This window comes from Lepisosteus oculatus, chromosome 5 (assembly GCF_040954835.1).
Source record: "Lepisosteus oculatus isolate fLepOcu1 chromosome 5, fLepOcu1.hap2, whole genome shotgun sequence".
NCBI lineage: Eukaryota > Metazoa > Chordata > Actinopteri > Semionotiformes > Lepisosteidae > Lepisosteus > Lepisosteus oculatus.
This window is the reverse complement of record NC_090700.1, coordinates 21,866,261-21,893,001: the sequence shown is the minus strand read 5'-3', so window position 1 is coordinate 21,893,001 and position 26,741 is coordinate 21,866,261. Positions and strand designations below refer to the sequence as shown.

Genomic DNA, 26,741 nt, shown 5'->3' with positions numbered 1-26,741 from the left:
GGCTTTAGATAAACTGCCTTGTATGCATTATTTCTTTGATTCCTGCACACATTTCACTGCATCGTTTGCCAACCAGTTTCAAAAGACATTGACATGCTATTATTTTCACTTCCTCTTCAGAATGTCCTTGTATTTTCCAAAGGTTTTGAATCATTGCTATATTCTAGCCACAAACTGAATAGTTAGAAATATAAGGTTGCCTGGATTTCAGGGAGCATAACAATAATGGCAGTATTTTGTTTTTTAATCATCCTGATAAATTGTTGTTGTAACCTGAAAAGAGCTAGATGAGCACAATACCATCTTAGCTGAAAGAGATTGTTGTAGTGTTCCTGAAGGACATTGTATGAATTGAATATTCACTAGCAAGCCAAGGTTACTTTTTTAAAAAGCTTCAATAATGAAATACATGCACAGAAGAAGAAAAAAAGATAATTTGATCAAAAATGTTTTCATGGAAGGGAGCACATGTAATGTTAAACATTTCTAAGCCCTTTTATAGCAGGAATGAGTGGGATTCAGCAATAGCAGAGAGGGACGTGATGTGGTTGCAGACATCACTGCCTCTCTAGCTGTGTGCTATTTATCATTTGCCCACATTTTGCCTTCAAGCGCGAATGGGTGTATTAGCATGTGCAGAGCCCATGAGGTGAACACACACACAATGATTAAATTGATTTTTCCCTCTCTTATCTGGAAAATCCTACAAAGGTTATATACATGTTGTACCTGGTAAAGTGAGTGGTAAGACTGAAACATTGACCTGTCCAATACTAAAAGAGAACAATGGTTCCTGGATAATTTTTTTTTGGCTATAAACTGCTACAGCTGTGGATTTAAATGGTGTCTCACTTTTCATATTATGCTTGACCTTTACTGTATGCTATAGTTTGACTTTAACCTACATTAATGTGCTTCCTCTTTGTGATATCATAATGTACCGAATTATCATAGGGGATGATAACAGAATGTATGATAAATGCTAGAATGTATGAGGGTATTATAATATAATTATCATTCTATTATCATAGAATTATCATAGGAGTTAATTTTTTCCTGTCTTTATTAAAGTGGACCTGGTAAAAAGCTTTATGACAAAGGCTGAGAGAGAAAATACATGTCTGATTTTAATTATATCTTTTTTTAACCAAACCCCTCCCCCCCTTAGTTCAAACTAGCTGAAAATCATACTTTATGAAAAGAACGGCAGACCATAATTGGACTCATATTAGACCAGAACTGACTAAACTGAAGGAGAGTTTTAAAATCATGTATTTCTAGCTTTTCACTTTCCCAACCATGTCAGAAAGCCTGCCCTCCCATTGGTGCTCAAACCTCAGGAGGTAGAAATGTGTAATTCATGCTCTGAATGTTTCCCCTATTGCTACTTTTATTATAATCCAGTGCAATTTTTCTTTGGTAGTGCTAGATCTCAGCTGGAAAAAATACTGTCAAAAACTTCTGTGTCTTTCCTGGCAAAATAATTCAAGAACTTTGTAAAAAAAAAATTGAATATGTTTAGATGTTTAGAAATAGTCTGAAATGTTAGTGTTGCTATAAAGCATCTAGTAATCCCCTCTCATTTTTTAAAATAAATCAAACTAGTGGTTAATATGCTGAATTCTTCATTGTAGTAACCAAAAGTTTATTGCTTGTATTACTAGATTGGAAATAAGTCAGCAGAATGTTCAAAATGCTGACATGTAAGTGCTTTATGCATCTGGACAAAAGATGGAACATGGTTCCTTTTGTCACAGATTTCAGCAGGCAGAATTAGGAAGAAGACTTTTGTGCCTTGAAGGCAGTAATTGAGATGTTCATGATGTGCTGGTGTACTGTATTGTGGCGCTGCTGACCCAGAAGCAGCAGGCCTCAAAAGCCAGGGTGTGAAGTTGAAGCTACAGCTGCCCTGGTCTCACCTTCCTCAGCAGGAGCTGTTGTTAAGCTGGGGTGATCAAAGTACTCCGCTGCAGAGGGGGATGTAATATCGCAACAACTGTCCACCAGCTCCATACAAAAGACGGCAGTTTATGATAAACAGAAGATGGACATCTTGAAGCCTGTAAAACAGACCCAACAGTATACAGAAAAATAACTTAATGTCCTTCCCTTTTCATCTATAACATGATCTTTACTGGTGGAGTTTGGTTAAATACTGTATATACAAAAGTAGTTATAAAGACAGAGTCAATTATTTTTTTGTCTGTACCTATATTACTGTACATACAGTTGTCCTGCTGAAGATGCACTAATTTCTTTCTGTTTTCCTTATTTTGATATTTCAGTCCCATCATTTACTTTCACACCAACAGGTAGATATTTTTTTATTTACATTTATCTCTATAGTACAGTATGTGTCAACATTTGTTCCTGTTTCTCAAGTAAGGAGAAGTGAGAACCAATGCTTTGCAAAGGTTTTCACCCCCTACAAATGTGCCACATTTTGATGAAGTACAAATAATATATACAGTACACATTTTTGAAATAAATTTCAAGTTATTTTTTAATTCAAAACTTTAAAGATCGTACTGAATGCATTAATGTAAAGCCGATGACATGTCAGAAAAACATACAAATATAAATGTAATAATTGCATAAGTATTCAGCCCCTTAAGTCATTATTTTGTGGAAGCACCTTTTACAGTAATTATTGCTGTGGGTTTTTTTTGAATAGGTCTCTACAGGTTTTGCATAATGGAATAGTGTAATTGTGTCTGTTTCCTCCTTGAAAAATGCTCCAGTTCTGACATGTTTGTTGGGGATCATTGGTAATTGCAAGTCTCATCATATTTTTTTTTTTAATTCAAGTCAGAAGTTTGGGCCTATCAAGGGCATGCACTTTCTTCTTAAAAAGCAGCTCCAGTGTGGTTTAGACTTGAACGTTGGGAAATTGGTCCTGCTGAAATATTTTATGTTTTGTGGCTGTATTTCCTTTATAAATCACCTGTATTTTAGATCATCCATTTTCCCTTCAGTTCTTTCCAGCTTCCCAGTATATGCTGATATAAAACATCATCCTATAACTGGATGATGTGCTATTGACCTTGCACCAGATGTAATGCTCTACATTTAGGCCACAAAACCTTCTGACTGCCATTTGTATTTTACATGTTTTTGTGCAAGCTCTTTTTCAGAAATTACATATTTCTTGCCATTCACCCATATAGACTTTGTGTAGGAACTATCATTTTGACAGTGTATTAACAATCATATCTGCATCTAATACTGTACATAGAACTTTACAAATCTTTTCAAGTCATGGGTGGCTTCAAACTGACATACTGTACCTAACCACTTTTCCTGCTTACCTGGATGTTCAGTTTGGAAGGGTGGCTTGACCTACAGTAGATAGTGTCAGGATGGTATGACAGCAAACAGCAAAAATGAGAAATTAGACATTTTTCCATAATCTTTTTTTCTGATCTGTGCTTCTCTACCACTTTATCTCTGATTTTTTTTAAATGTTCCCTTGTCTTTATGTCTTCATGATTGCTTTCTTGTATGACTGTGTGACTTGTGGTTTGGAAATCAAGATCATTATGCTGAAACTTACAGATCCACTTATTATGTAGTCAAGGTAAACCACTTTCATTACACAAGGACAGACAAATCACAGTTAAATTTTGACCTTTCAAACTAATGTTTTACACCTGGACTTATTTTGGATTCTCATAAAAAGGGGCTGAATACTTATGCAGTTGTAAAATCTTGTAGTTTTCTTTGAAAATCTAACTCAATATCAATACTTTTGCCCTCATCTAGTTTGAAGTAGATTGTATCAATTCTAAATCATAATTGAAAGTATGATTACTTGGAAAGTAAGATTGCAATCTGAGTCGGTAACAAAATGTGTAAACACTTTTCATAGGGGGTGAATACTGTTGCAATCTTTTTCATCTTGCATGTTTGCATCTTTCAGCTTTGTCCGTGCATGCTGTTTTGTTGCTTTTTGCAAGTTGCTCTAAATATTATGGTTTCACTTGTGTTTTTCTCCATGTTTGCCTTTATGAAAGAAGTCTTCATAAGTGATGTATCTCTGGTTAAACCAGTAAAGGTCCTCATTGGCCTTGTAATCCAGAAAACACTGGGTTAAATAAAGGCTAAATCGTTACTTAGCCATGACCAGGAGATCTTAGGGGCCAGTGTCCCAAGGTAGACACCATCTGATGCACTTAGGCTCCTGAGAGCTTGTGGTATTTCAAAGTGCAAGCTGCATCAGTCCTCCAAGTAATAGTTTAGCTGTAATGTTGCACTGTGTGCTTGCAGTACTGTACATTTAGAAGTCAGTGGCCACTCAGTGCATGTCAGAGAAAGTATGCAAATGTATACAACTCCTGCATGCTGGTACAGATGGGATGACTCAGCAAAAATAAAATTCGGTTCAGAAGGATAAACAGAAAATTTCAAAGTGATAGTCAAGACCATTAGGGTAAGTTTGACTTAAAAAAGGAGAAAATTGACTTAATAAGAAGATGATAAAATTTGGTGACTTGATCAAAGGGCCAGTGCATTTCAGATGAGTTTCTAAGTATGAAACGTGAAAGTCAGATATACAGTACCAACTAAACCTCTTACTTGAAGGTGGTTTAATACACAGTATAAATTGGAAACTCTTAGTGCACCAACAAAGTGAGTGCAGTGAATATTTAAAAGCCCTACAAATCTGCAGCTTTTTATACTTGATTTTAGGACTGTCTTGTTAGAACTCGCTAAATAAACTGAGCTTGTTAGTGCTGATACCACATGAGTACAAATTTAATCATACTTTTAGAAACTGCTTTTGAAAACCATTTTGTTTATTTGGTAGCTATATGTGGAGGAATGTTTGTTATTTTTTTCTTTTTTTGTCAGAAAACTTTTATAAAGCAGTAACACATAAATATTTTGTTTTATCAAGAAGATGGCCCCTTTGAGGTCTTTGATTTCATTATTGAGAATACCTTTTTTTATGGGTATATGTAATTAGATAAAATCAACAATCTCATTTAGGGTCAATTTCCACACTTATGCTCAATCTTCTGTGTCATTACCCCATTCAATTTTTTATGTCTTGGGGAAACCTGGTTTCAGAAAAGGCATTTTTAATGTTGTTTTTGTTTTTGGATCACTGTTATATTTTGGTTATTTTTGGTTACAGACTGTTATCAAGTGGAGAATAACATCTTCTTAAGACAATGCTAATATGGGCCAATGATTGGATGCTTGCGATTTTTTTATCAGAAAATTTTGAAGACTAGAAAGAGACCAAAATCAAACTGGGATGGAAAAACATAAAAATAGTACATTTTAATCCTCGAAAAAATTATAATTAAAAAGGCAGTTATCTCTCCTGCACACTCTGCCAGCTTAAAGCACCTTGAAAGAGAGCAGATCAGCTACAATTTCCACATTCCCCCATCTTCAAAAATGCCAGTTCTAGAATCCATCAGAAATTGCCACACAGCTAAGCTTCTTAGGAGTTTCACTAGTCTGTCAAATTTAATTGTGCTGTTTGAACATGAGACCATATAATGCATGTCTATGCACTCATATGGTCTACGGTATGTGCACAGTATGTATTTGCATGTGATGATTAGTTTGCCCAGGTCTGTGTGATGAGACAATGTGTGATGTGCAATAATGAGTTACGATATGTGTATATTTAACTATACTGTAAACGAAGCACAAAGCTTAAAGCTTGAATGTCTGTTCCTGTGGCATTCAATGTGTGTTCTTGCGTTGACAGCTAAAAAGCTGATATTTCACCCTTCTCCTTTTATGAAATACCTTTTAGTGACCTATCAGAGAGGAGGAGAGGCTGTGAGCAGTGGAGGGAGGTAAGGATACCTTTAATACTTTAAAAATGATATTTTGTGTGACTTATTATCTTAGTGGAGGTTTACACAAAAAGGCAGTAGAAGTGTAGCATCTTTTAGTTTTATTGGAAGATGGTAATCAATTTTTCCTCATCACAGAAAGCAGATTTTGGGCTGAAATCACTACTGTGGTAAAGCATTTCTAGACTCACTGCATAGTATTTGTGCACAAGTATTGCTGTTTCCCAGATATCACTTCGGTGCTCTTCATCAGCAAAACAGCATGATTGTCTGTTTTTCTTTAACAATGGGTAGATTTTTAAGTTTGATTCTTCAGTGCTATTTGCAAAGAGCATCCTTGTTTTAGAAGGGCTTGTTTATCCGGTCTTTAATTCTTTCCAGGTATATTTGCTAAAGATTGGAGGATTAGGTGCCTTTTGGAAAGATTTTTGTCAAACTCGGTGATTCTGTGCTGAACTTTGAGGAAATTAATGGTTGCATTATTTGTAATTTTTCTAATTCCAAATTAACCACAAAAGTAGTTTATCGGAAAGTTGTGCTTTTGAACACTATCAAAAAAACATTTCTTATTTTTTTTTCAATGAGAAATCATTTAAACATTGGGATATAACACAATAAACAATTAATTAATGCATTTTCTGCATATTTGTGTATTTACAAAGAATCTGTGATCATCCCTGTGTTCTGTTTCAGAAGCATTTGGTGAATTTAAAAAAGGAGATTCCAAAACCACAGTAAACATTAACAAGAGTAGATGAAAGTGCATTAGAGGCAATGCAGTGAAAAAATGGTTGAGGGCTTATGCGCACTTCATTTACAGACACCAGAGGGAGTGCTTTGACTTTGAAAAACAAAAGATTAAAAAGAAATGTCCCCCAGATTAGCTGATGCCTGTTCAATTTAAAGTGATCTCATTTTGGCATTTATGAAGACAAAGATATACAGCTGCTTACTGGATGTGGTAAATGAAAATACATGTTCATCAGCAAAATTTGTGTCATAAGTGCTGAGGGAAGCAGAATTATTACAGCCAGCAAAATATGAAGGCTTTAACTGAGAGGATTCTATTCTGAATGAGGTTTTAAAGTTTAATATCTGAGGAGGTCTAGTAAATGACTCTTTTACATATTTACTTATCAGTTCTCAGACCTTTTCATTATCAAATATAAACATAAGAAAAAAATCAGTGACAAAGGCATTGTCCAGTACTGATATGGGGGCACAATATACATTCTTAGTTGTATGCAGAGTTACAAGTTTAAGAAGCATATGTGTTCTTAAAATATTTCACCACTGGTTATACCTTAAAAATTAATTACTATGGAACCATTAGTTAAGTCATTAGTTAAGATAATCCATTTTTTCATTTACTTAACCTGCCTGCAGTTTCTCTGAGATCTTTTTCAATACCACCTTCCACCACATAAGTGTGTCGTTCTTTGTTACCTGAGTGTTACCTTTGTTACCTGTCGTTCAATTGAACCTGAGTTTTGAGATCACTAATGTGACATACAGTAACTTGCTTCCATTTTCTAATATTTTAAAAATGAGCAGCAACTTATAACATATACCTTATATAATTTTCAATCCTGTAACATACTGTAAAATATTGTTACTAATATGTAATAATATCACATAAAATCTGTTTAGCCAAGTTGCTATCTAGGTCCATGCATTGAAAAATGAATTATGTACATACAGAGAGCAATGAAGTACAAACAGAAAACTGAGCTCTACTGGAGAGTTTTAAGGGAACCTGGCATGTTTAATAAATCAGACTAATCGTACAGATTACCTCATTGACATAAATAAAAGGGCTACAGCGTGCGTTGTATGTGTGTTTTATTGCTGCAATTACAGTTTACATAATTTTATGGAATTTGTAGGTGCTGAGATGTTTCTGATATTTGATGATGTTGACTCTGTTGTTACTGTCTTAGTACTCAAGAATTTCTGTTGTAGCACATATTCTCCATTAACATTGTGGCATTTTTCAAAAAAGTATTCAAGACTGTGTTCATGCTGAGTGTTCTCTTTATACTAGACCTGGCTTGCTGAATATAGGAGAGCCAGCAGCTCAGCCATGGCTAGCAGACACTTGGCCTAATACTTGCTCAAACCACAATGACTGCAGTATTAGCTGCTGTACCGCTGGAAATGGGAATAGTGACAGCAACCTCACCACCTACAGCCGACCAGGTAAGGCTCAATACATATATATGTGTACAACACATTGGGGCTACAGTGCCTCCTGACAAATGGAATCAAGTCAGGGGCATGTCCATTCAAGCTACAGGAATGACAGCAGTGACCCCAGGCAGGACCCCAGCACTCAGACAATGTATTGAATGTTTCTTAATTAAAAAAAAACTGTAGGTCCCTGTGTAGAGGAGGTGGCTGAATTAGAGCCAGTCCAATCAAAGTCCAACATGTCCAATATGCAAAATAAATAAAAAACAGGCAATTCTTATTAAATGAGCACAAATCTGGTAATAGAGGGAGCTGTAGAATTACACAGACTTTAGACCCTTTCTTTTTCTCATGTTTCTTGTAAAATGCCATGGAAGGTACTAAAAGTTGAAAATATTCACTAGAGGGACTCATGGGAAATGTCTCCTTCAAATTGATAATTACTTAAGTAATTTTGTTTTTCTAAAACAGTACATTGTTTTATAATGTTTGCCATTGGCAATAAAATCATATATTCAAAATTTCAAAAGACCCAAGTGTATTTTCCAAGGAACACGGACTATGCAGATCCTTCCTTTCACTAGGCTCATTGAAACCTAGCAGAGATGGGGAGCACAGTCTTGTGATTTGTTGGAGGTGAAACCCAGGGCTTTTAAAAAAGCTTGAATAACTTATTGGTTTTACTTTCCTGCTAATCAAATTGCTTAGCTGATTTCCTTACTGTTTGTAGTCCTTGATGTAATATTCCTTAAGTGCTCATTATTAAAGAAATGTGGCCTAGCATTGGAGGTCAAACTCGATAGTGTGGCGGGCAGTACCTACTGGCCTCTGAAGGAGGAAGGACAGATACATGTGGCCTTTTAATGCAGTTAGCAGTAATAGGGCGGACAAAGGGAACTGGAAGTGAGGAGGTGAAATTCACACAAGCAGTTAAGTGCTCCTGCAAAGAACACCGTTATTAATAACAATCCTGTATCCTTTCGAAGACTGGGGCATATTGACATCTCACTTAAGCCCTGTGGTCTCCTGCAGAGCTTGGAATGTTCCCAAAAATGAAAATGGTTGGAACTTTAAACAATCCACAGATAATGTGGAAATACAAGTCTGAGGAAACAGTGAGGCTTGAAGTGCAAAGCTGATATTATCTCCTCCCTCCCCCACCCTTTTCAGCTGCATGGAGGGATGAGAGTGTAATGTCCATCCCATGTGTTAAATGTGGGTTAGTTTCTGGAGTGAATGTTTTGGTTTTGATACAGCAGAGGATGAGATAATTGGCTCCGGTTCTCTTATTTCAGTTGGTTCAGTATATGAGAGCTATAACATGGGTTACAGTCATGGACTTAAAATTAAGACAAGCGTATGTATCCTGTAACCTACTTTTAGGGCAAGCTGTAGTTCAACTAGTCGTGTGTTTGCAGCTTCTGAGGGCTTATACATTGGCTTTTGCGGACCCATACTGGCTCTCCTCCTCAAGTAAGGATGCCCTGAGGTCAGTTTGTTAGACTAGAGAAAAGGGAAACCAGAAAAAGACCAACCTCAGATAAAACTAGGGACTTTCAACAGTAAGTTCTGGTTCTACCAGCTTGGAAACCAAATTCATTATCACAAATAAAGCCACACATAGATTTTTGAAATTACAGAACTGGCGAGGAGGTGGTTCTCAGTAGCTGCAGATGAATCACATAAATATACCACAATAAAGATTTTACTCCTTTATTTTAAGCTAACATTCCTCAACTAAGTAACATCTTTCAAGTTCCATCTGCTTTTCAGCTGAGCTGGAACTGAAAGAGGACTCTGAATTTATTGGCATATCTGGATATAAGCCATGTGCCACAACTGTGTATGTGATGCTAACATACAGTTCTTTCCCCAAAAAAATATTAAAAACAATATCTTCAATAATGCAACAATGTTCTTTCTTAAAATAAATCATTTCCAGACAGAATCAGGTCATATGTCATGTTTTGCTGTTGTGCCTGGGGCCTATGATAGATTAATTCATATATACTGGATGTTGGTAGTTTGGATGAGACAATGAGAGAAAAATGAGAGAAAATGTTTTGGTTTCATTTAATTGGTGACAAACACACCATTTAGTGGAAACTGAAATGGGCAGTCTTTAAAGGAAGATATCTGCTTTTTCCTATGGCACCCCAGTCTGAAGTTTTGGTGTTGTATAGAAAGAATGCATTCTTGATGACTCCTCTGCTTAAGCTCAGGTTTCCTAAAATACCTTTAGATTCTCTTGTAATCTAAACTGAAGTTATAGCAGGCTTTGAGGTACACATATTGCTGAAGCACAATTGGTTTGTTTTTTATATTTGTAAAAAAACAATATTTTATTTTCAGAAAGTGACTCAGTATTTGTAGAATATTTGTTTGATTCATTAAAAATACAAGTTGTGACAAGATAATTTCACTCTCTCCTATATGTACTGTAAGTGTTATAATTACTTTCATCTTTGTCTCTGTCATAGCAATATTTTTTAACTCTTCGGGCATATTTGTTGAGCATTGTTATATGAAAGGGCATTTTTACAATGTGAAAGCATTTAGAGCACATTCTTAGTTCACTGTATTTAAATAACTGGCTTTCAAGTGCTGTTTTCTTTCTTTGTTCATTTATCATACAGTAACAAAGGTACTCACAGCCTGAATATACTTTAAGTAAAAGGCTTACTCTATTTGCATTAACAGCATGATGATGAAAGAAACAAAGAATGTGAAAGCTGCCTACCTTGTCTGCAACAAGCACACACCCAAGTTTGTGAATATAAAAAATACTATTACACAAGAAAAATGGGCTCTCCATTTAAAAAACTCCACTGAATATGAAAAGCCTTTTGTTTGCTTTTAAAATCTGTTCCTGAAGAACATCAACAGCCATTCTTAGTGTTGACTCAAAGAAACAGAGAAATCTTAGAGGGATTAAATATAAATTTAGTAAAATCTTAGAACTATGTCAGGAAATACTGTATTATGTTGTATTTCAAATAGGTACTTTACAAAATATCTCTTAACAGAAAAATAAAGTTTTCCTAAATGTCTGTTTGATTAATATATTCTCATGAATGCAAATTGGTAGGAAAACAATCCAGTGTCAATACCAGTGAACAGCACTTATATATCCTATAATGAATGTTCTAATTATATAATGAAAAATAAATCCATTACAACCTCAGTAAAGCATCTGCAGATTTAAAATAAATGTGCAAAAAGCAGCCTTTGAATTGTTTATTGTTTTACATGGCTCAGCTGACTGCATTGCCAATTACAACAATCAGCTGGAAAATAAACAGACCAATCTGATGGTGCCAGAGTCAGGCGTCTACGGTGATGTGGACCTGAGCAACAAGATCAACGAAATGAAGACCTTCAACAGCCCCAACCTGAAGGATGGCCGCTTTGTCAACCCCACAGGGCAGCCCACACCCTATGCCACAACCCAGCTCATCCAGTCCAACATTGGAAACAACATCAACAGTGGTACTGTGGATGTGAACGAGAAGCACTGGAAACCTTCTATCCAACAGAAGCAGGAGGCAGCTCAGCTTCAGTACAACATCATGGAGCAGAATAAGCTGAACAAGGGTGAGTATAGGATGTTTGGGAGGAGCATCTTCAATCACCTGGCCCAGTATCATATTCTCACTTCTAGAGAACATAGCCCATGAAGTTCCTCTTAAACCATAGATCTCAATCCATAGAGCTCTCCTTACTCCCTGAACTCAGCGGTATCATTGGAGCACTTCTTAGTGCCTTGTGCTACTCTTAATTCACAGAACTCGGTCAATAGAACGCAAGGTGAAAAATTATAGCTACTGTACTGTTATTTAAGTGCACCTTTTAAGGTAGAGATTAAAAGTGTATAATTGCAGCAGCATTTGATGATGATAATGATAATTAGTAGTATTCATTGTAGTAGTAATACTTAGGTATCACCTAAGTAGATAGTAAATACATTATCTATGGCTTTCAAGTTTCAGCTAGAATGACACACAGTGGTCAATGATGTGTTTAAGCTGTGTATTTGGTATGTTAGAAGACTGTGAGTGAAGTAGTTCAAGTAGGTAGCTTTGTCAGCATCTGTAGGCTGCAAAGGAACAAGTAAAGGTTTATTCCATGCTGAAAAGAGCCTTCTTCGGTTGTGAGAAAGACAAGGGAGTCAGCAAAGATTATATAACACAGGAGAACAAAAGCCGGAAGTGTAGAGGAGGTGGGAACAGGGTGGAGGCAATGTGGGCACTCAGGTGGTGCAAAGTCAAAAGAGTTGGAGAGGTGTGAAGTCAAAACGTGCAAATGAATAGAGAGGATTAGAAGGAAATGAGTCTGTTGAAGAGGAAGGTGTGAACTTAGTTCCAAGATCATTTTGGTTTCAGATGTCTTTCTGCAACAGGAGTTAAGAAGGCCTTCTTTGAGAATGCAGACGGAGAGATCGGTGTGATCATGGCTGTTAGAGGTGAAATGAGAAACTTTGGGCTTGGAGAAATCTTTTATCCTAACAGCCCTAACATGATCTCTGAAGCGATTTCCAAGTCTCTTTCCAATTTCCAATGTACATAGTTTGGCGTTTCTGCAAGAGATGCAGTAAATAAGGTAGCTGGAGGTACAAGATGTCATCTGAGTGATCTGAAATTGTCCTAGGGGGCCTTGAATGAGCATGGTGTTAGATATGTATTTGCAGGTGATGCAGTAAGTTCTGTAGCAGGGGAAGGTGCCTGGTGTGGATGGTTGGTGAGGGTGGTCAAGGGAGCTGTGAACAAGAAGGTTATGCAGATTAGGTGGTTGATGATATGAGATCAGAAAAGAGGGTACCGATAGAGGGATCATTCTGTAAAATGGAAACCCTCTTTTCATTATCTCTTATCGCCAACCACCTTGACCATCCTCAGAAATCATCCACACCAGGCACCTTCTCCTGCAAATACATATCTAACACCATGTTCGTTCAAGGTCCCCCGGACAATTCTGGATCCCTCAGATGACATCTTGTACCTCCAGCAACCTTATTTACTGCATCTCTTGCAGAAAATGCCCAGCTATCTACATTGGGGAAACCAAGAAGGAGACTCGGAGACTGCTTCAGAGAACATCTTTGGGCTGTTAGGATAAAAGATTTCTCCAAGCCTTTCCCTTTCCTCCTTTCTCCATTTCTCCAAGCATAGTTTCTTATTTCACCTCTAATGGCCATTATCACACTGATCTCTCCGTCTGCATTCTCAAAGAAGTGTTTCTTAACTCCTATTGCAGAAATACATCCGAAACCAAAATTATCCCGAAACTAGGTTCACACTTTCCCCTTCTCTCAACGACAGACTCGTTTCTTTCTATTCCTCTCTCTTCATTTGCAGGTTTCAACTTCACACCTGTCTTCAACTCTCTCGACTTTGCACCACCTGCGTGCCCACTCTGCCTCTCCCCTGCTCCCACCTCCTCTATACACCCCGCTTTTTTTCTCCTGTGTTATATAATCTCTACTGACTCCCCTGTCTTTCACACACCTGAAGCAGACTGTGAGAGAAGGATATTCCTCTTTGTTTTGCTTTCAGGTATGCAGGGTGAAGTGAAATACATTATTTGAGAAGTTTAGGAGTATGTCCTCTTTTACACAGTTACAATGCATCATGAGACACAGAAGCCATTTGATTCAATGTAATTCTGAAATAATTGTAAATCTGTGGTGTCTTATGCATACCAAATTATTTTTTCTCCATAACAGTAGCATACACTTACTACTTAGGCACATTTAAAACTGCTTCAAGACACACAAATATTCTCTGCATAGTAGCAAACATTAAATAATAATGTTCTGGTAACAGAGTAATTAAACTGAGCCTTATGGAGGTTGTTCGGTTATTCATAAAGGGAATAACCACATGGTCTACATAATCAGTTCATTCAGTTCCACTCAGAACATATTTGTGGGGGAGTGCCGTCTGATAGCATTCAGATCCTTTTTGATGATGTCTGAATAGAGCTAGAGATTGTAATCTGAGATTGATATAATTCTAAAACAAGGACAAAAAAGACATGAAATACGTTTTTTTCTGATTTCACGCACATGAACTACACATGGAGGCTGTCTGCTTCAGAAAGTTTTTTGTTTCCTTTTTTTCTGATACTGTTACCGCCATTATTGAAAGCATAAGTGCTCACTTTTTGAGAAGGTTTAGTGACAGATTTGTGTATACAGTTCAATAGCCAGATGTGTTTTTTAAACAGCACAAAATTAAATCCTTCACTACACTCAAAGCTTTGGAATTTGCACTGTATATAGTATCAGGGCATTGCAAAATTCAACCATGAACTAGTTGGATCACTTTTTTAATGCATTTCCAAATGAAGACTGCAGGCATTTGTTAATTTGTTTGGCATTTGGCATGTATAATTTTGATCGAATGCAAACAAAATTATTGCTTGTTGTTAATGTTCAAAAAGAAAGTTTTTCAAGCCTTTTGTCCAAAATAGTTCACAATCATTCCTAACTATACAATATCCAGTATTTGTCTTATATAATAATATCAAATATTAGTATAAAAATGATGGACAAATAATTTGCATTGAGCATAAAATTTTCAAATGATGTGAAAGTAACAGCTTGTTTAAGGAAGTTTACAAAGGAATGCAGTCCCATTTGGCCCATCTAGTGTGTTTGGTTGTTAATTGATACAAAGATCTCATCTTGCCATTTCTTGAAAGAAACCAGGGTACTGACTTTAACAGCATGGCTGTGTAGCTTGTGCTATACACTCCCAGAACCCTGTTTATAAAGAAGTGACTGCTGTTGGTTTTAAGTGCACTTGCAAGTAATTTTCGCTATTTATTTTAAAGAAGTGCTTTGTGATGAATCCATTAGTGCCTTTTGGAATTTTTAATACTTGATTCAGGTCCCCTTGTAGTCTTTTCTGTTCAAGACCAATATTGATGTATTCAGGTTATCAGCTTTGCTAGTGTTAAAACATTTTCTTTGTACTATATGTGGTCACAGATTATCGGGTTGGCGACAGCACCATGCCAGCTACAATTCCATACAACCAGTCACATGAGCAGAGCGCTGCAGGCTCGTATAACAGTTCGGACAGAGGCAGCAGCACATCTGGTGAGTACAGCTCTGTGATGATTAAAGCAGAGCATATTTACCTGGGGAAGACAGTTTTGATTCAGTGGAATTTTATTTACAGTTGAATACAATTATTTGTTTTGTTCTGATTTTTGATGTTACTGTGACAAATCATCAGTTCTTCAAAACTGCACCTCAGACTTTGACAAAAAGCCATCTGGATTTCACATCAAGAGATTTCATTAAAAACATTTCTTCCACACATATACAATGCGATATGTTAGCTCAGTTTTGGTAAAAGATTTTAAAGCATTAATCAGAACTGGTATATATAATTTATATAAATGTCTCATAAGTTGAAGTAAGATATATGTAGCTTGCTGTTTAATGTAGAATTCTATTTCCCTCTAAAATAATCAGATTCTAGCATGTGCTATACTAGACAAGAATAAAGCACTCTGTCTCCAATTTGTGGCAAGAATTTGTGTGGTAAACTGTACATGGTAAAGTATACCCTACCAGATATTTACATATTATTTCTTCCTGTTAAATGATTTGTAAAATCTAGACTAGACTTTAAAATTAAAGGGATGGATTTTTTGTGGTGCATTTGTTGCATATTTGCTGGTTTGTTTAATTTCCTTCTTCACTGCATGCAGCTGTTGGGAAACTGTTCATTAAGATCACCTTCATCTTACTGCAGAAAGCATTAATTTCATCACAGCTTATGTGTTTGTTGCTGGACAAGTACAAATTGCATACAATCCAGACGGCATGCTACAGTGCAACTTTAATAGATCTTATCTGTTTTTATATTGTATGTGAAGTTTAAGCAATTAAACAACAGCAACCATTTTACTAAAATTCTACAGCTCAATTGTTTGGGATTCTAATTCATTGCAGTTAATTGGCTTCTGTTTTTTTCATCTTTCTCTAACAGATAATATAGCTTTTGAAAAATGGTCGTATTTTTTTGATGACATCCCTGACATTTATTACCAATTGAGAGATAATGTGTATACGGCTTTCACTGCATAAATAACTACATGGAATCCATTAGTGCCTGTTTCCCTCTTCTATGAAATTTTTATCAACATCAACCCTCATATTTTAAATGATACCGTTTGTTTTTTTTTTTGCCAGTTTGGTTTTGGTTTGCAGATAATTACGCTCAATTAGTCTTCGTGTACGTTTTGTTAATGGTCCCTTGCAATCTGTCTCGCAGGCAGCCAAGGTCACAAAAAGGGAGCCCGGACACCTAGACTTGCTAAGCAGGGCACGATGAACTGGACTGACCTCCTCCCTCCTCCTCCTGCAAACCCCCCGCCTTGCAGAAGCACTGAGGAGTACGCCATCACCGTGGGGGAGAGGTGGGGTGTCTGAGCCCGGCTTTCTAACACAGCAAAGGGGCCATAGTACCAATACCTGTGTGGCAGAACATCTAAAGCTTTCTCAGCAGGAATTTCAAATTCATAATTTGAGTTATCGTGAATAATGATTTTGAATGGCAAGCTTGTTGAAACATTCTGCAGTGTACAGGATGTTCAGAAAGCGCTTTACAGGTGATGGGGACTCCCCTCCTCCACCTGGATGATCCGATGGCAGCCATAGTATGCCAGAACGCTCACCACACATCAGCTATTAGTGGGGAGGAGAACAATGAAGCCAATTCATAGATGGGGATTAGGAGGCCATGATTGGTAAGGGCCAATGGGAAATTTGGCCAGGACGCCAGGGTTATACCCCTACTCTTTTCGAGAAATGCCCTGGGATTTTTAATGACCACAGAGAGTCAGGACCTCGGTTTTATCCGAAGGACGGCGCCTGTTTACAGTATAGTGTCCCTGTCACTATACTGGGGCATTAGGACCCACATGAACCACAGGGTGAGCATCCCCTGCTGGCCCCACTAACACCTCTTCCAGCAGCAACCTTAGTTTTTCCCATCCAGGTACTGACCAGGCTCACACCTGCTTAGCTTCAGTTGCCAGTTGTGAGTTACAGGGTGATATGGCTGCTGATATTTGAATCTTTTTTTATTTGATGTATACACAACAAATATATCACTGGGTAATCATTGGTAATTCAAAAATGGACATCATTGGAAGGAGATGAATACTTTTGCAAAGCACTGCTTGAGTCTGATATAAAGAAATTAGCATTCCTGTTCCCATAGGGGACCTAGATCTACTAACATGTAGGCTTTCTGTAAGTCACAGTTCAAGATGTCAGGATTGTCTGCTGCTCTATATCTGCAAAAACTGCAGAATATATTTGTATTAACATACATGTATAGACAACTGCAGTGCCTTACATACTATTTGTGTCTTGTTTGACTTCAGATAAACCATTTGGTAATGCTAAAAGAATTTGAGTTTTTAATAAACAGTTTAATAAACAGTAATAAACAGGTGCTCTGATTTCCTCCAGCCCTACAAATGCTGTATATACTGGTGTCTAAGTTGTCCCTATATGTTTCCAAAGATGGACTGATATCCTATCTAAGATGTAGCACTGCCTAGCCTGTTATTTTCAAATTAAAGCTTTCGTTTTCATTTCATCTGTAAATTGAGATCTCTTTTCGTTTTTTTTTTTGGTTCAGCTTTGATCCAGACATGCAGTGCCCAGTTCCCCCGACCAGAATGTACCTGCAGCAGGATGAACTGGAGGAGGAGGAGGAAGAGATAGAGAGGGGTCCTACCCCTCCAGTGAGGGGAGCTGCCTCCTCCCCAGCAGCCGTGTCCTATAGCCACCAGTCCACAGCCACTCTCACGCCTTCCCCTCAGGAGGAGCTGAAGCCCATGCTCCCAGAGTGCCAGGACAGCATAGCACCTGCACAACACCCACACGACCGCAGGTACCAGGTGGTTTTAGTCTGTAGAAGATAGATGTAGACAGACATCGAATAACACATTTCAAAGCTCAGCCCTCTATATTTTGCTGTCGGATCTTCTGCATGTCGACATTGCAATGTTGATTTGTAAAACTTAATGTTTTTTTAACAATACTTAGTAATCCATTAATAAATCCTAATTTCATGTAATATTTCCAGGTCCATAAGACTACCACAAGCCTTACACATGTCTGTTTCTGGCTCTGTAAGATTCTCAAACTTTGCGCTATGTTTTGAGCTTGGAATTTTGTACTAGAGAGTGTCACTTACCTTCTTACGTGTATTACAGAAATACAGTTCCATGACAATTCCAAGCACTTTTGTTCACCCTCTTTTAGGCGCCATACAGTAAGCCCTCCACCTCCCCCAAGACCTCTTTCTCCACCTCACACATATGGGTACATCTCGGGGCCATTGGCACTGGACACCGATGGGCCAGATGAGGAGGGGGATGAAACAGATGTGGAGGTGGCCAAAGTGCACACCAGGAGGCTGCTGTTGCGAGGTCTCGAGCAGACCCCTGCCTCCAGTGTGGGGGACTTGGAGAGCTCTGTAACGGGCTCCATGATCAATGGCTGGGGCTCAGCCTCTGAGGAAGACAACGCCTCCAGTGGCAGATCGAGTGCCGTCAGCTCCTCTGATGGCTCTTTCTTCACTGATGCTGACTTTGCGCAAGCTGTGGCCGCCGCCGCTGAATATGCTGGACTCAAAGTTGCCAAGTATTCTATGCCAGATTCTGCTGGAGGTATGTTTTCCTACTTTAGGAGAATAGGTAACACTGAAAGAGACAGCTGTCCAAACATCTGTAACTAGACTGAGACTTTTTTTTAGAAATATCTGGTTATCTTTGCTGACATTCTAAAAATTACAGTACCGAAGTATGGATCACATGCCTTGCACAGGAACCTTAGGATTTTTTTTTCCAACTTAAAAAAACAACTAAAAGCAACTGCACCTGGAGCATGTAAAATATATTATGAAATGTGGCAGCATTTATACCCAGAGTGTGATTTTAGTCTAGCTGGTGCCACAGTTCTTGCTACACTTTCATTAATCAAACTTAAATGAAAGCCCACTAATGTGATTTAGTTTTTCTCTTTCTCTCTCTCCACAGGGCGAAGACATTTTATGAATCCCCACAGCCACAGACCTACCAGCCCTGTCTCCACAGACAGCAACATGAGTGCTGTTGTCATGCAAAAAACCCGACCTACCAAAAAACAGAAACATGCCCCAGTACGCCGAGATGCCTACACAGAAGGTAGGGAGCAAATTGTTATGTGGGAAGAGCTGAAGAAAAGGTGTATGGGTATATATTGTTCCTAGTCCTGTGCTGTTTTTCACTGAACTGTTTTGTAAAATGTGAAAATACTCCATATCAAGCCTTATGCAACCCTGGGATGTCAGCTTACTGCCCACCTTCCTTACCCTTTTCTCTATTCTTCCTGAGTGCAGAATGAATATGAGCTGGAATCTGAGGTTTCTTCAGTAGGTTACCATCCTGGATACACAGTACAGCAATTCTATATATGCCCCTTTATTTTTTATCATTTGAATTCCCCAGCCAAGCAGGCCCTGTGGCTCCAACAGTTTTGAATTAATATTGTAATGGCAATAGAGAAATATTTCTGAGTGAGTTGTAAGTCAGTGCTTTTAACTATCTCCTCACATACATGTAGCATCACTTGCAATATTTGCTTGCACTGAAAAGGTATACTGCTGGGAATCTCTGGGGAGTAGTGTTAGGATACTGCTGACACTGTGATGTTGTCTAGCAGAACACTTTAATGAAATTGCCCCAGATGTCACAGCTTTTATTAAAGCACCATCTTCCAGTTAAAACAAAGAAAAACATAAAGTAAGGGGGTGGGGTAGGTAAAGTGAGACTCATCGGTGGTTCCTGTTAAATACATTTGCAGAAGCTTAACTATCTTGTCAACTGTTTGTAGCCAGTAATTCTGAACTCCAGCACCACTTATCTTGGAAACTGATTTATAACTTTCATTAGAATCAGCAGTTTATGTTTTGTTTTTCCTTCTTAGAGGGCTATCCAGTGCCATTATCATATAAAAAGGCTAATATTATAGATTCTGATCCAGGAGTGCATAAGGCCATGTTTCATTTACATCTGTCCAAGTTCCTAACCACTTGACAGAAAAATTTAATATCAAGCATGCTGCATGTGGAGCACAAGTAATTTCACTGCATCCTCGCCATTATCTCCCTTTCCCTTCTCTGCAGCTCTGCTCCCATTGTCTGTCGGATATTAGGCAGCTTGGCATGACACGCCGTGCCTGGCTGGCTGGTGTGCTCTCAACCAGCCTATATTGACCCTGATCTGATGGTGGGAAGTTATTGTGCTTCTGTTTTCATCTGTGTGCAGCGGTGCAAGAGGGGAGCTCAGGGTGTAAATCTTCTGCTTTATAAGCAATTGTACATTGATGGCACCCCCCACAGAACAATTTCATGTGGTTTTCAAGGAGGCCCTTGCTGCATTTGCCATTTTAGGCCTGACTACATTAGCAGTGAGCCAGTATGCCTATAAATATAATACTTGTTAAATGTCCAATAGGCAGGCGTACACCAGTGGGACCTTCCGTGGCCTGCTAATTTCATCGTTGTTTGCTCACTGTTCTTCATCTTTGAGTGAGAGCGTAGTGTGCAGCTGATTGCCTGCACAATTCAAATAAGCGTTTAATGACTCTTTTTCTGTCTCCCTCTGCACATTTAACCTTTTTCCTTTGAAGGTCTATCAAAGAAACTGAATGGTTTCTGCTAGGCGCAATTCTGCACCATTTGTACATTTTAACAAGTCATAAAATAATAAGATTTATAAGTCATAATTTTTATAACTGGTTTTAATATATGTATAGCACTCTGGTACATTATAGTGCTCAAATGTACAGTATATGATGAATTTCAAGGCAAATAAAAATACCCAGAGATGAAAAATAGAGGTGAGTGAGTGTATTACTTAAAGCCTAGATGGAAAAGACAAACAAAAGTGAGTAAGGAAAAAATCAGGTGCATCAGTCATGTAGTTTAAGAAAATCATTTGTAATCACAGCAACAACAAAAAAATTATGCTTTATTGGCTGGACTAATTAAAACATTGTAGTTGATTGAAGTTGTAATTGAAGCTGATTAGTGGATCACAATAAAAAATGTCTCATTAAAGAAGTTATATGCTTAACTTTGATCTGTAATACATTGTTACTGTATTACTGTTAAATTTGCAAACCTATAGATCCAGTAACATTAACATAATGTTATTTTCTAGACCTGCTATGTACAGTTCCATTAATGGCAAAGTTTTCTAAAGCATAAAAGAGTCAATGTTATTCTGTGTTTATGAAGTATTTAATCCTGTGTGGATTACAGAAGATAGCAGAAACAAAGCTGCTCCTCCAAGCGCAGCTGATTAGCGGATCAAAAGCCATATTGATCACAAGCAGAAAAGGATTTCTGCCTTGCAAACGTGTGTATGTGTGAGCTCACAGACATTAAATGTTGTATCCAACACAAATGCTACAATAAATAATGACTCAAGGACATGATGGATTGATTAATTGACTGAGAAGAAGGCAGATTGAGGTGCTGTTTGCAGATGCTACGAAATATCTTCTCAAGTAGTTTTGCAGGAAAATTGCTGATTCAGATCTGCTAAATGTTTAGGGATTGGTTTGATCTGGTTTCTCAAATACGATTTAAAGGTTAAGCTTGCTGTGAAAAACAAGTGTTTTTCCTTCTTTTTTTTAAGTATGTACTGTATAAGGCTTTTGCTTTGCTGCTGCATAGCCTATTATTGTCAGAAAAAAGAAAGTGCTGTCATAAATTATTTCACATGCCATTGCAAAATTGTCCGTTGCCAGGTGTAAATGTTGAACCAAATTGTAAAGTACGCCAAGCAGGCATTCTGGGATTTACCGTGTGCATCCTTAAGTCATTTACTTGCTTGTGTCTAAATTAACAAGACTTGTCAGATATCTTTTTTGTCTGTCACTCTTCTTATATTCTTAAAATTGTGACATTTTCATTATGATATTTTATGATGTTTTTAGTTTTAGGAGGACAAATTTATAATCTCACCTATGCATGAATATCTTTCCTGCTGTACAACCACTTCATGACCGTTGCACCAGCTCTCTGGCTTATTCCTCATGACAAGAGAAAAGTCCCATCAGCCTCATTCTTAGGGGCAGGTGACCATTACCTCAGGGAGACGAGTGACGACGAATATACATTTAAAGTCTATTAGACTTCCAATACTTTTCACCTCAAGGCCTCAAGGATTTGTTTGAGCTACTGAATCTGAAGCTTGACACTTGGATTTGATTGCATTTCTGGTGTTCATCACTTCCTACAGACCTACCGCCTCCACCACTGCCTCCTCCTGTGATTAAGTCTCCCACTCACCAGTCCAAGTCCCTGCTTGAAGGCCGTCCCATTGTGTCCCCAAAAGTGGCATCTACAGACCAGAGGGCAGAGCGGCCAGGTGAGAAGAGAGGTGCCAACTACAGAGGTAGAGAAGGCTCAGACCCACGACAGCACTCAGATGGACGCACAAGCTCATCGGAGCGACGTGAGTCCCAGGAAAGGCACAAGACCCGTGGAAGCAAAGCAGTAAAACATGAGAGCACGCCAGCCAAGTCTCGCCAGCCCCAAGGTATTGATGTATTTGGTAAAACTAGTGCATGCTACTAGCCACATTGAAGAAAATGCATATCCAGTTTGACATACAGTAGCACTATCCAGATTACCTCATGACAACTGCATTTTTATCCTACTTTTGTTGCTTTGTTAGTCAGTTTTATCTTCTAACTTGTAAATTCTATCTTGGGAGAGATTAGATTTTTAAGACTTCTGTTTCTGTTGAATGTTTTTGTTCTATCTTTCCATATATTCACAATTAATGCCACAGTTTTTAATATTTTGTGTGACAGTGTTCTACCTTTTAAAATGGGAAACAATTCTAACATTGAATTGCCTGTGGGTACACATTTTTTTACAGAAAGATAGATGCGATTTGAAGGGATTGTGGGGTGGGACAGTAATCCCAAAATACCTTTTAAACTGGAAAACTGAAGCAAGAAAATTAAGGCACATAAGTATCTATAAGATGTGTGTTGTAGACCACCAGATCCAAGCAGTTTACTGTATGATGAAATTCGAACTGCATGTTACTGTAAAATACTGAATGCAACTATTTTGTGGTGGTTTCTAATGCTAGCTTCTTGTTGCTGTAGCTGCTGAGGACATTCTTCCATATAGCCGGCCCTCGTTCCCTGCTGTGCATAGCCCCCGAGACCCCAGCTCATCCAGCTCCATGTCCTCCAGAGGTTCGGGGGGGCGGCGGAGACCAGAGCAGACAGGCGGGGGGCGCAGGAACACCTCTGACATGGGAATGCCTGGAATGGGAACCTTCGAACAGGAAGAAGAAGAATTAGAGGCACGTTGTTAGCTGTCTTTTTGATTTGCTTTTTTAGTTTCTAGCCTGGGTGCTCATGCGGTTATCTCCATTATTAATTAAAGCACTCTGCATATCAAAAAGACCATTTAATCTTCGTTAAAGGCAGTTCCTTTGATCATAAGCATCTGTAATCTGTCACTGTCTTAGAAAATGCTATATTACCATCCAAGCAGCTCAATTTTCATCACTTATTATTTATATTTATTTGTCTAAAGATTTATTATGGTATTAAAATGCAATATAAATTGTTATACACTCCAGAAGGATATGGTGGTTTACGTGTGCTGCTTGCAGTGTAAATTATTCTGCCCCTGATGTAATCGCCTATAAGTAACTGTAATAAAGCAAGTACTTAATATAAAGTGAGTACAGTGTTAGTACTCCTGAAAAAACTAATGGAACATAGTACTGTTTGCACAAAACAGTCCTATCAGTCTATCATCCCCTCTCAAAGCTCAGTAAATGCCCCACAGTTCTAACTTGCAACATTGTTGGGTTTCTGTCTTTTTTGCTTATATGTTTTTTAACTCATTAAGCATAAAGTATGGTATAAAAGGGCAGAATGCAGAGCCTTGACACCTGATAGAATACATTAACATTCCTACCTGCTTTATTTTTAAGCTTTGAAAGCTCTGGTAGAATATACTGGAAGTGGTGTGAATAATGTTTGGTGCCTGTTTCATGTCTGTAGGTCTGTGTGTTATTCCTGATATTGGTCCTGTTTTGGAGAAGTCCAGCAAGTGGATTTACTAGGCCACATTAACATGATTTGGCACAGGATAGCCAGCACAATAATTTGATTGGCTAGGGGTGGCAGTTCTTCCTTGACCTGGTAGTGTGGTATGGATGACCAGCACAAATGATCCCCTTGTCATACAAACCCTGCTGCCTGTTTTCTGTAATCTTGGTAATGATCCTGGGAATTTTAAAACTTGGACAGATGCTAGACTAACCAGGGTATAAAAACCTTTCACTGTTTCAACCTGTTTCACTGTTTTTGCCTCACCAGATTCATGCATAAACCTTCTTTTTTAAAAAGTCACTCATGCCTCTCCTTAATAACCTTACCCTTAAGGGGAAGTGAATCTTGCTTTACTTTACCCCTGCTTTGCTTTATTCTATAATGTTAAAAGGGTACTGCTTTTTTAAAAACTGCTTTGATCACTTTTCCCTGGTATTACCATAACCTTTATACTAACATCACAACTAGCCTAAAAGACATTAAGACCAGTGTTCTAAAGCTTTTAATACAGAGAGCAATGACCAAATATAGCCACAATAGGTCATATTATAGATATAATATTGTAGGTGTAGTGTAAGTTTCACCATGATGGTCAGAGTTAAGTTGTACAGAAAGTCACCTCATCTTGTTCCATCACTGGAGGAAATGCTGATAATTTGGGGGCAAAACAGAAAAGTGGTACCAGATCGGTGGATGAGTCTTCTTCCTCCATTGGTTAGGAAACCAAGCAGCCAATTATAGCCAACTGTACTCCTGGGATATTTACACTTTCTCCAAACCATAACAACTACTCTGCTTTATATCTGCATTTTGAAACAAAAGACAATAGAAATACTTAACAGAGTAAAGCCTAATCAATTTAATTAGTTCTGAATCAGTATCCAATATTAAAAAAAATTATAGGTCCAGTCAGAAGAACTTTAATTCCATTTGTTGGGAGAAATTAACAAAAATAGTTAGGTTGTCCATTTTAAAATATGAAGTATTTTTTTCTATTTTGTTTTACTAACAGGAGGCAGAAAGCTGAACACAACAGAGGGAAACAAGACCAATCTGTTAAGAAGTTTTGGTAAAACAGTATCCAGTCTTCTAATTTTGAATACCAGATCTTATGTTTGGTGAAACTATGTACATTGTTTCTTTACACCTGGAAAACTGACCAATTATTAATGTTCTGTTCTTTTTTTAATTTATGATGTCCATTTTATAAAAAAGTACATTGAAAGCAATTTAACTAGTGGTACTTTTTCAATTTCAATGCAATATGGGGTAATAGTTTACACAGACTATTATGACAGAGACTGCTTTGTCAAGACTCATTTTAAAGCCCTTTACAGTCATATGTTACTGTAATAAAAATTAGCTACAAGCATATTGGGGTGGCCCGTATTGTAAATATTTTTTTCTTTTTTTAGTAACCTGTTGTGGTACTTAAAATTTGTCTTCCTTGTTGTTTTTTTATTCAAGCTGTAAATTGTTTAAACATTTAACCACCCCAAGAAAGTGCCACTTATGGATTTCATTTTGTTTTGTTTATAATGCACTGTTTGAAATTCTTGATTTCTTTTCTTTGGTTTTAAAAGCACAATCACTAAACTTTATTTTAAACCATTTTATCTATTAATCTTTTTGTCTTACTGAATAAAGTGTGACAAAAAAGTATTGTTTATCATGGTGATGTAGTTAAAGATGATAAGCTGGTGGCAAAGGATAGGAGTTGCATTGGTCACATGAGAGCATCCTGCTGGAGGTGTTTCACTCACATAAAACTTCAACATATACTTTGCAAAAACTCAAGACATAATTCCTGAAGGCAGTGGATCAACTTCTTTGAGTCTGTTTGGGACGATGCCTTCAATTCCCGACATCTGTGAAAGTAAACAATATATTTGATTGCTTCAGGAAGAAAGTCCATCAATTTTTAATTCATGCGTACTGTACTGTTTTATACAGGTGAATAAAGCCAATCTGAGTGCCATCAAATTAATTTTTTTGTACTACAATTTAGTTAAAAAGAGTTAAACAATGATTGCATTGATTTTCAGGTGGAAGGGAATTAGCATTGTTTTTCATATTTTTTTCCATATAAAAGGCAACCTCTTTCTCATTAGCCATTATTTTGCATATTGAGGATCACATAATCCTAAACATGTAATTTTTTCACATTATTTATTAAAAATGTCCTCAAATACCAAACTTATGTTTACGCTTGTTTCTTATATCAATTTATTGTGTCATCTGAAGTGAAGGAATGTTCTTGTCAACTTAATGCTGCTCATGGACGCAAGCACCTACGTTCTAAGAAAAACTTGACTCAAAAGGAGCATCTCACTTCATTGTTTTACATCACCAAAACCACGAAACCTTTGCAGGAAACATTTTATCAATCAAATAAGGTTCAACTAGAGCTTCACAAAAACGTTTTTAGAACTTAAAGAAAAAACGTTCATAGAGTCTAACATGTCCCATGCTTGGCGTAGTCACAAGAGTCCATGGTATAAATCAATACCTACTTTTGATTCCTGCATCATATTTAATCCTTTTTTACCAACAAAACCACAAAAACA

General features: G+C 37.6%; 1 protein-coding gene across 8 annotated transcripts in view; it reads left to right on the top strand.

Moving 5' to 3' along the window:
- The window catches only part of robo1 (roundabout, axon guidance receptor, homolog 1 (Drosophila)), a 502,926-nt gene extending 476,556 nt beyond the window's left edge, over positions 1-26,370 (top strand). For 6 of the 8 annotated variants that reach the window (XM_069190216.1, XM_069190212.1, XM_069190214.1 and 3 more), the window contains 12 exons: positions 2,286-2,312; positions 5,774-5,816; positions 7,861-8,015; positions 11,265-11,600; positions 14,998-15,108; positions 16,295-16,439; positions 17,672-17,926; positions 18,301-18,707; positions 19,077-19,223; positions 22,329-22,628; positions 23,209-23,411; positions 25,187-26,370. In XM_069190216.1, coding sequence (XP_069046317.1) covers positions 2,286-2,312; positions 5,774-5,816; positions 7,861-8,015; positions 11,265-11,600; positions 14,998-15,108; positions 16,295-16,439; positions 17,672-17,926; positions 18,301-18,707; positions 19,077-19,223; positions 22,329-22,628; positions 23,209-23,411; positions 25,187-25,201 — 2,144 coding nt within the window. In that variant the 3' untranslated portion in view covers positions 25,202-26,370. The remainder of the gene's footprint in view (positions 1-2,285; positions 2,313-5,773; positions 5,817-7,860; positions 8,016-11,264; positions 11,601-14,997; positions 15,109-16,294; positions 16,440-17,671; positions 17,927-18,300; positions 18,708-19,076; positions 19,224-22,328; positions 22,629-23,208; positions 23,412-25,186) is intronic. The other 2 variants (XM_015341971.2, XM_069190213.1) reach the window with 1 other exon arrangement.
- The last annotated feature ends 371 nt before the right edge of the window (positions 26,371-26,741 follow it).